This window comes from Drosophila mauritiana, unplaced genomic scaffold (genome assembly GCF_004382145.1).
Source record: "Drosophila mauritiana strain mau12 unplaced genomic scaffold, ASM438214v1 Y_04, whole genome shotgun sequence".
Classification (NCBI taxonomy): Eukaryota; Metazoa; Arthropoda; class Insecta; order Diptera; family Drosophilidae; genus Drosophila; species Drosophila mauritiana.
In genome coordinates, this window is record NW_022881543.1 from 57,379 (window position 1) to 67,566 (window position 10,188).

General features: G+C 39.8%; 1 protein-coding gene across 1 annotated transcript; it reads left to right on the top strand.

Moving 5' to 3' along the window:
• Window positions 1-4,185: 4,185 nt before the first annotated feature.
• LOC117149954 lies at window positions 4,186-4,798 on the top strand. Its single transcript, XM_033316853.1, has 3 exons — window positions 4,186-4,328; window positions 4,393-4,672; window positions 4,744-4,798. The coding sequence occupies exons 1-3, from the start codon at window positions 4,229-4,231 to the stop codon at window positions 4,760-4,762; spliced, it is 399 nt and encodes a 132-aa protein (XP_033172744.1). The 5' UTR covers window positions 4,186-4,228; the 3' UTR covers window positions 4,763-4,798.
• Window positions 4,799-10,188: the final 5,390 nt, after the last annotated feature.

Consider the following 10,188-nt stretch of genomic DNA (forward strand, 5'->3'; position numbering starts at 1 on the left):
AAAAATTAAACGGAATAACTATTCACAAAAAAAAATAGACAGAAGCGTGGACTATTAAACGTAATAGGTTCATCTCTTAAATTCCTGTTTGGTACACTTGATGAAAATGATCGAGTGCATTTTCAAGAAAAATTAGATTCAATCTCTTAAAATTCAATACAACTTCAATGAAATGAAAATGATCGAGTGCATTTTCAAGAAAAATTAGATTCAATCTCTTAAAATTCAATACAACTTCATGAAATGAACAATGTTATACAATTTAAGAACGACGTACTACAACGACTAAAAAATTATGAGAATAATCGCAATAGTATCGACACTCTTGTATACGAAATTGCGAATGCAGTTCATTGAATACATAGAAGACTTAGAGATGGGCATGCAACTCTCACGCTTAGGACTTTTCAACCCAAAACTACTTGCTTACGACAAATTAAATAACGTTAACAGCCAAAACATACTACTGATTAAAACATCAACTTGGATGAATTTCAAAGACAACAAACTACTAATCATATCACTCATACCCATTAACCAAACCGTGATCAACACAATTAAAATTATCCCTTATCCTGATCAAAACGGATACCAGTTGGATTACTCAGACCATGAGTCTTACTTTGAAAATAAAAATAAAATCTTAAGTAGTAAGTAATATAAGTAATATAATTAAGATAAAGACGATAAAACACGATGACGTTGTGAGACTAATAAAATAAAATAATACCATATTTTATATCATCGTAACACTTATTATTATTGTACTTATTATACTATACGGATTATCAAAATATGTAACCCAAAACCCATTTATAATTTTATATAGGATAATAAGAAAACAACCGAAAACAAATCAAGAACAGCCTCAAGAAATGGAAATTGAACGAAATCCATTACCCCCTTATTGTACTCAACAGCATCAGCCTATGCATAGGCTTAGGGTAGGGAAGTAACGTAATTATGCCTCCTCATAATTCACTTATACAAAACACCGACCGCGGTGGTCCGCCGTATCGATTCCTTGTTAAATAAACAAACATTACTCGATCTTGCGTATCCACTCAAGCCGAAATCAGAACCCAGCCACTAGGCAGGAACATAGCCACTTAGCACATAAGAATTCTTTTTCATTTGTATGCACATAAGCATAAGCAAGAAGCGCTCTCGCGCAGATCAAGTAAACAACCCACTAACCCAGTACATCTAAGATTTTCTCACACCAACTGTTTCAGTCTTAAGCTGATATTCAATCAATAAAAACGCAAAGCGGATTCATTCGGAGTTTTTATTTATTTCGGCGTTGATCTTAGTTCAAATACGGATCATTTATTCGACTCAAAACAAAAACTATTTTACTGGTGCAGTCGGTAGGATACTAAAAAAGTATCCGAAAAAAAAGAACCACGAGTGGAAAATAAATTAACTTTTATAATCCGGTACTCGTGAACAATTACGCTTGTGATTTTCGTTACTTCAACTTGGATTATAAATCCATTTCGGTTGTCCTAATAAAGTGGAAGAAAACAAAGAAAATCACCAGATGAAATTCATCCCATAAGTCCAACGGCAGGCGAAAGAAACATTTCAAATAATAAAATTATAGAAAAGTAGAAATTGTTTAACTAAGCTACCAAATAAGCAAAAATCAAAACAATAAATAACTCCAGAAGACTAAAACGTAAAAACATAATAAACTCTATCTAAATAAAACTAAAAGAAAATACAAAATGGAACAACCTAAGATTGCCGCACCACAACTCGTAACTCTAAACGAAAACAACCTAAGTGAAGCTGCTAAACAGCTTCACTGGACAATATCATATATATTGACGGGAGGACCACCAACCTCAATGGTACGTTCCTCGTAACCTACAACAATTTCACCATAGAAGCAAAGGGTCAAAAATTCGAAGCAAAAGATGCCGTCTACGCCAAGCCAATGCCAGCAATCTTGCAACCTAAAGTGACCATCACCCAAGTCGAAGCAAAATTATCATTGGAGCTGATGAAAGAATTAATGCCAAAAACATCAAGACGATAAGTTTACTGAAGACGACATCACACCTGGTCGACATATCTTTTGGAAGCGTTCTTACCTTCATTATCATCTTGGCCCTAATACATCTTGGCCCTAATATGACGAACAAGACGAGGGGAAAGATCAACATTGCTGAAACTCATGTCATAATCAACGTAACCGACCAGAACCAACAGTTCGTTTTTGAAGGTGGAAGAGTTAACACCACACATGTTTTGATAAGAAACAACACCGACCCAGCAATGATAAACTGACAGCCGTGCCGAGATTCAACAAAGATCGTCAATGCGAACTCCGACGAAGACATTTGGAAGAAACATTCATATACATATTATATATATTAACGTAATTATGCCTCCTCATAATTCACTTATACAAAAGACAGACCGCGGTGGTCCGCCGTATCGATTCCTCGCTAAATAAACAAACATGCCACTAGGCAGGCACATAGCCAAGTTACACATAAGAATTCTTTTTCATATGTATGCACATAAGCATAAGCAAGATCATGTAAACAACTCACTAACACAGTACATCTAAGATTTTTTCACACTAACTGTTTCAGTCTTAAGCTGATATTCAATCAATAAAAACACAAAGCGGATTCATTCTGAGTTTTTATTTTTTTCGGCGTTGATCTGAGTTTAAATACTGATCGTTTATTCGACTCAAAACAAAACTATTTTAGAGTGCAGCCAGAGAGTGCAGCAAAAATCATAGCAGAGCAGCATCGACGCCAGCAGCTTAGGTGGGTAGGCAAAGTTAGGTAGGTATATAAGTTATATAGTATTTTTTTTTATTAATTGAAAGTCTCTTTGGAGTTAACTTATACAACCAATAGATTTTTTGTTTATCGCTTTACAAATACATATACAATAAGGAAATGCACTTTTATTAATTTTAATTATTTTTATTTGTACAATTAAATTATTTCACCATTTGGCCGAAAATGTGACTGGGCCCATAACCTATTCAGCCAGACCAAACAAATAGTGAATCACTTTTATTGTTCAATAATTATTATATTTAAGCATACGATAGAACCACACTCTCTCTTGTTGTCTGGAAGCGCATAACTTCGACTACTCCATAACAAGCATGTGAGAGCCAACACCGACAGAGTACCAAGAGAACGTTCTCTCTCTCTACGATGCTCTTTATTTATTACTCTCACATACACACAACTTTGAGATTTGTATTTTAAACACTTTATATATTCGGAAACGGTTCCTTCTTCCTAATTTTAAACGAATAAAGTATACCCTTTTAAAATAAAAAAATACAAAAAATTTTCAAAAATATCGGCTTGGCAGTTTTCTGCTATTTGTGGGTCTAGTGTTTGGGGGCAAAAAGTTTTATTGCAAATCGATAAAAATTTATAATACTAATAATTTTTAAAGACTAATAAAATTATGAAAATATATCGTAAAAAATTTCAAAAATGTGATCGTTACAGCTTTGGGCGGTTTTAGGGCGTTAGAGTGGACGTAGCAAATAGCTTGCAAGTCGCTAGAAATTTACAAGACTAATAAAATGATGTTAAAATTATCCTACAATTTTTCAAAAACACTCCAGGCCAATTTCCGCGATGTCAGAGGATACATCCGATATCCTCGCTCTCACTCCGGGGCAACTTCTGACAGGGGGACCTCTACTCTTCCTCGCCGATCCTCCCATAACCGGCAATGACAGTTATATCCTGAACCGACAAATAACGACCTGAAACCTGATCAATGACAGCACATTATATCAATATCAATTAAAGTTCATTAAATAAAATACTCGTTTGCTATATTTTGTAATTTTTAAAACTACATCAAGTCGATCTGGCCAAGTCCATCTGCCTGTCCGACCTTATGGACGGAGATATCTCAAAAACTATAATAGCTAGTAAGATTCAATTAGACATGCAGACTACTCTGCTCACGTTTGTTTCAAAATGTTGCCGCCTCCATGTTTCGGCCATGCCGATACAGCTTAGTTTGTTTTATTAATAATTAGTGTAATATAGTGTATAATATAAGTCCTCTTGTTTAAATAACACCCATACATACTATCTACATACCCTCCAGCCTACTACATTAGGGAAATTTTGTTTTATGTTTTTTTCTAAATTAGAAAATAAAAGAAGTGGAAACATTTTTCAACCTGATATTGGACATAGAAGATCTACGAATACTTCAAGAAATGTACAGTATATCGGATTATCTATATATTTATGTGCCAGAAGAGCCAGTCTCTTCTTATGAATTTGTTGAGGAAAGCAACAAATTGCGATCAGAAATAGGTAATTTGATGCCGCGTCCCTTTTATTCAGTTAAAATAAAACTATTTTTTACATATTTATATAGAACGCATACTAGAAAAGAAATCGGTTTGTATGGAACGAGCCGTTGTTGATATAATAAACATGTTTATTGACCTGCTTGATTTTGAGCAAATGGATTCAAAAGGAAGACGCGTGTTTCAACTTCCTCCAGAAAAGCTTAATGACACTAACTGGCGGACTGAAGGCTTTTTACCTATCGACAAGTGGGACTTTATACAATTTCATAAAATATATCGAACAATTTATCTTGCCCCTGAAGACGTTTTAAGGACTCTACAATTTCGTAATTATGAAAACATACGGTATGAACTTTACCATTTAAGAAATGACTGTATGGATTTGTTTTCATATTACAATTCGAAAATAATATTAGCACTCGTAGCTGGATCTAAGAGGTCATTGGATTTTGTTCGACAAAATATACTCAGGTAAGGCCAGAACCTTTTTTTGTAGAAACACTTTGTATGCTTTAAGAATGAGCAAAACTTAAGAATTTATTAGAAAAACTCTGAATGCAATCACGATAAACAGAAATGTGACAAATAAGAATATAATTATTTTTAATTTTTCTTTTATACACTATATTCTTTTAATGGTTTAATAACATTAAAAAACAAGAGAGAATGCAGAAGTCTATTTCCCCGACCATCAGATACCCATTACTCAGCTAGTGTAAATGCGAACGATAAATTTAATCATTTTTCTGGGATATCGATAGATATTGTTAGAGTGGGCGTAGAGTGGGCCCTCACTTTTAAAAAATGTTTTCATATTTTCTGACATTTTTATTAGTCTTGTAAATTTCTATCGACTTGCAAAAAACTTTTTGCCACGCCCACTCTTATGCCCATGTTCAAGATCAGGTCTGCTTTTGGTGGTGACATGGTGTTTCTATTTTCTGTTTTAGCCAAATTGCTTATGGTTTATTGATCATATAATGAATTTAGTAGTTGGCTATTTAGAAAGAAGTGAATTTCTTTTAACAATGTGGTATGTGGTAGTTACCGAATATTGCCGAATGATCTCCTGTATTTTTAAACTGGTTTAACAAGCTCATTATTGAAATAGCTCATTGCGTTTTCTGACAAATGAGAAAGGTTGCTATTGTCTTCTTCTGCACTATGTTGAGTAACTTCACGGTTGTCTTCAATTTAAATTCTAGATAAATCATCGGAAACTGAATTCTCCTTCCCTTCAATATAATCGATTATCGATTATAATTGATATTCGTTTAATTCGGCTCTCCATCTTTGTAACTTAGCATTCGGTTCCTTTAAGGTATGCAGCCATCTAAGGTGTTGATGGTCAATAACAAAGATGAACTGTCGTCCTAGTAAATAATGTCAAAGTCGCAAAACTATGGCGAGTAAATATTTTTCGATAGCGCTGTTATTTAATTCGTGTTCATTAGGTTTTCTTCTAAAGGATATAGGGTGACAATTTTGAGAAAGTACTGAACCAAGAGCTTAATTACTGGCACGAAAAAAAAAATTTTGATATCGGGAAATGGGAGAATTGGTTCTCTTATTATATGAATGTAGTCAAGGTTTTGTGCATCTATCTTTGACCCTTTTTTTTAAATATTTGGTCATTCGTTTTTGCTATGTCTGCGTAATTTGGGATAAATTTAACGGGCTAATCCAAGAAAAGGTCTAATCTCTGTTATCTATTTGGGAATTGGTTTTAATTTTTAGATGATTTGCTCTTATACCGTTATAGGTTTCGAATCACGAAAAAGAATTCACAATCATCGAGCCTGCAATTTTAAATTTGCCAGGTTATAAAACCTGAGCAGCCAAAAATCATTTGTTGGCTATGTGATAGAATGGTGCACACTAAGTGCGCTGGTTTTAATGGCCGAACAAGTGATGACCTAGCAAAGGGTAGAAAATCTAAACTTGTGGTTGCGCCAAACTAAAGGTGGTTTGAAAGACTGATCAACAGTTTTGGCGTAGCTAGAGATAGTTTTCGTCGAGCTGATGATCTTCTTTCCGCGCTTAATTTACAGTTTAATGGCTTAAATCTATTAAATGAATCTCCAAAGCGCAAAAAAGCAGCTGGGAGATAAGGCCTGCATAAGGCCCCGCAACCACAGGCAAATGATTTACAGGACTCCACAACCGCATATGTTGTTAGGATCGGCAGCTAAAAAAGATTCGTAGGAATCCTTTTTTTTTTAATAACTAATTCTATTTATTAAGGTTCCAAAAGGAATCGTTCAGTAATTCCTCTGAACTTAACCTAACCTAATGTGTGATAAAGATAAATGAGACCAAGTGGTATCTTATTTATAAAGTACAAAAGGAAGAAAAAATCTAGTCTAGTTATAAATTACTTAATATGTAATATGTTATATTATCCCTCGGGTAAGGAGATCGCTGGGGTGTACCCTCTTCAGTCTTCGGAGGGAGATGGGATCAGCTAGGATAGTTGCTAGTCGGTTCGGGTGGGCCATAAGCCTGTCGGCATAACGGCCACTATGGAAATTAATCTGATCCCCAAGAAGGCTAACTTTCAGATCTCTTTCGATAACCATGTTCGTCACGTACCAGGGGAGCCCAGATGCGTGACGTGCAGCTCTCGACTGGACCACACGCAGCCTTAAGCTGGGATTTGGCGGCAGTTCCCCACACCTGGATGGCATAACTCCACGTTGGAGCAAGTATGGCTTTGATTAAAAGAGCCATTTGAAGTTTGCTGGAGTGGAAGAGCCAGTAGAGCTTTTTTAGCTTCGCCAGTGATTTAAATTTGACCGACGTGATGTGGGCCCTCCAAGTCAGTCTCCGATCTAGATGAACTCCTAGGTAGCAGTGCGATCTAACATTGGTGATAGGGGTTCCATCGAAGGTCAGATCTGTGCAGGTTCCGGGCCGCAGGGAAAAAGTTACACAAGCTGACTTTGAGGAGTTAATGGCCACAGTTTGCAGTGAAGGATGAGACGCCAACATGGCAGTGTCATCGGCGTAAGTGGCCAGGAGCAGCTGAGCCGGGGGGACTTCGGTGTTGTTTGCGGGAGATGGCATGTCAGCAGTGTACAGGGTGTATAGAAAGGGCCCAAGAACACTTCCCTGTGGAACTCCTGCGTGAATCTCTTCCAGGCTGGATCGAGCATCACGCACTGCAACGTCGAACGTCCGATAAGAGATGAACGATCTCAGGATGGCATAGTAGGGAGCAGGAAGGAGAGCTTTCATCTTGTATAGAAGGCCCTCATGCCACACCTTGTCAAACGCTTGCTTCACGTCTAGAAAGACGCCGACCGTGTAGAGTTTGTGCTCGAAGCCATGCGTCACCTGGTTTACCAGTCGATGTATTTTTTCAGGGCAGCCGTGGGACTTCCTGAAACCAAATTGGTGTGGATGTATGTGGTTCACCTATTGCGGCAGTTCCATCAGGCGGGCTAAGAGTATTCTCTCAAAAATCTTAGAGAAAGTTGATAGCAGGCTGATTGGGCGATATGCATCGATCTGCGTTGGCGGCTTTCCGGCCTTAGGTATCATGATGATACGTGCACGCTTCCATTGCCTTGGAAAGTGCCCTAGCCTTAGCATATCATTAAAAATTTTTACTAAGGCTAGGACTCCTTTGCGTGGCAGAGACTTCGCAGCACGGTTGTCGATGCTATCGTAACCAGGGGTTTTCTTGATATGTAGCGCCTTCAGCTGCATCTTGACTTCCTGCGGTGTGGTATGCCTAATGGGGCGAGCCGGTGCAGTCGGAGCGTCCAGAAAATTATTGATTTCTACGCTGTTTGAGTCGTCTGTTAGGTTGAAGGGCATGAAGGTGGAGGTCAGGTGTGAAGCAAATGCCCTCGCTTTTTCATCGTCCGTCTTAAGCCAGAGGCCACTGTGACTCAGGACGGGAGATTTAAACATCGGCTGTCTCTTGATACATCTTGTGAGCCTCCATAACGAAAAGTTACTGTTGTTATCTGGGCCAGTACCCTCAGCAGGGTATCCAGATTTTCTCGCCGGGTCCTGGCTAGCAAACAATGCAGTCTGTTTGTGGTGCTAGAGTATAGCTGCTTGATGCTAGGATCTCCTGTGGCGATATACCGTCTCCTGAGGCGCCTTTTGTGGGAGAGCAGCTCCCTAGCCTCCAAGCTCAAGATGGGAGCCCTCCTTGCGGTCGTGTGACGAGCTTGATGTGGGGGAGGTGTGGCCCTCAGTGCTGCTTCCGCGATTGTGGCTACGAGGTAATCTACATATGCTTCCAGACTATTGCAGGTGTGTCAATGGGGATGTTGAGATCTACTGTGGCCTCGATGTGCTCCTTGAAGGCCCCAGTATTTGCAGTAGGTGACATCATTTTTGTGAGACCTTTGAATAGCTGGGCGTCTTCATGCAGCTCAAACATCAGGGGGAGATGGTCAGACGACAGTTCTGTCAGCATTTGCACGTTGATTTCTTGCTGTCTGAATCCTTTGGAGATCCCGAAATCTATGGCACTTGGAGTGACACTTGCACGAAAGGGATAGCAAGTAGCTTCTCCAGTTGCAACGATGTCGATACCTTTGCCCGTCAGAGCGGAGAACAGCACAATGCCTCTAGTGCCTTTAGTTTCCCCACCATCTGTGCTTTGCGTTCCAATCACCTGCCGCTAGGAACTTTGCGCCAAATTGAGCGATAATCAGCTCAAAGTCAGCCTCCGTACACCTGAGGTTAGGAGGGCAGTATACTGAGGCCTGCTTGCCGTCAGCTGGATAACTGCTGGCTGGATGTGATTTTCCGACAGGGTGAAGAAGAGTTGATGGGAGATGAGTGATCTAATAAGGATCGCCGCACCTCCGCGTTGGCTGTCATCCGGGTGGTTGGCAGTGTGGAGGGTAAAGCCAGGAACTCTGAAAGTGAACCGGGCAACGAAAGGGGTTTCCGACAGCAGGAGGATGTCGATTTCGTGAAGCTCGATGAAGGCGAGGATCTCATTGGTCTTCGAGGAGGCCCCATTGGCATTCCAAGCTGCTACCTTAAGAGGACCCATTTTAAGAAGCAGGAGGGAAGGTGCGATTTTGCAGGAGCAGTTGCATTAGTGTTTCAACTAGTGTCATCATCCTGTCAAGCCTAGTAAATAGCTGTTCCAGCTTGGTCTCAAGGTTGGTGCTTGCAGGGGGGACAGTAACGGCAGGCTTGGCGACGGGCTGTCTTCCTCTGACTATACTCGCAAAAGAAGGCTTTCCAGGCATAGTAGTTGGCTGGTGGACTGGGTTGGTGTACTCCTCTTGCAGGACCAGAAATTGAGGGTTCATTGACCTTCCGTTGATGTTTGCGGTTAGAAGCCTCTAGCAGGTATATTTTGCAACCTTTAAAGTTGGCTGCATGGGGGCCGCCACAGTGAAAACAGAATCTGGCCTCGTCCTGTTCCAGCTTGCACTCTGCAGTGGGGTGATTTTCTCCGCATTCTCTGCATATATAGTGCCGAGAACAATATGCCTTGGTATGACCATAGCCTTGGCACCTGTGGCATTGAATCGGTTCCGATTGCTTACGGGGTTTCTCCCAAGTTACCCTATGCCTGCAGACAACCGGTATGCCCTTTACTTGGTTGTTGATCTCCGCCTTTTTGAGGTCAATGAACCTCATATTAAGAGGAAGAGAGGTAGCCTTATTGCGCGGGGTATAAATCCGTACAACGTTATGTCCTTCATTCTGGAGGGCTGCGATGATATCCTCCGAAGGGACTCCGTGGTGAATATTGCGCATGACAATCTTGTAGGGTCGGGCCTTGTGGCTTCGCAATTAAGCTGACAGATGCACTGTTGTGAGTTGTACTGGCAGCAGTAAAGCATACGTTGCCGCTCAAGCTGGTGGAGGTCAGTGTG

Bases quoted from the DNA above. Each gene is read 5' to 3' on its own strand.
- LOC117149954 (XM_033316853.1), top strand. From the start codon at position 4,229: ATGTACAGTATATCGGATTATCTATATATTTATGTGCCAGAAGAGCCA. The intron at 4,329-4,392 runs GTAATTTGATGC...ATATTTATATAG, and splicing joins CAAATTGCGATCAGAAATAG to AACGCATACTAGAAAAGAAA.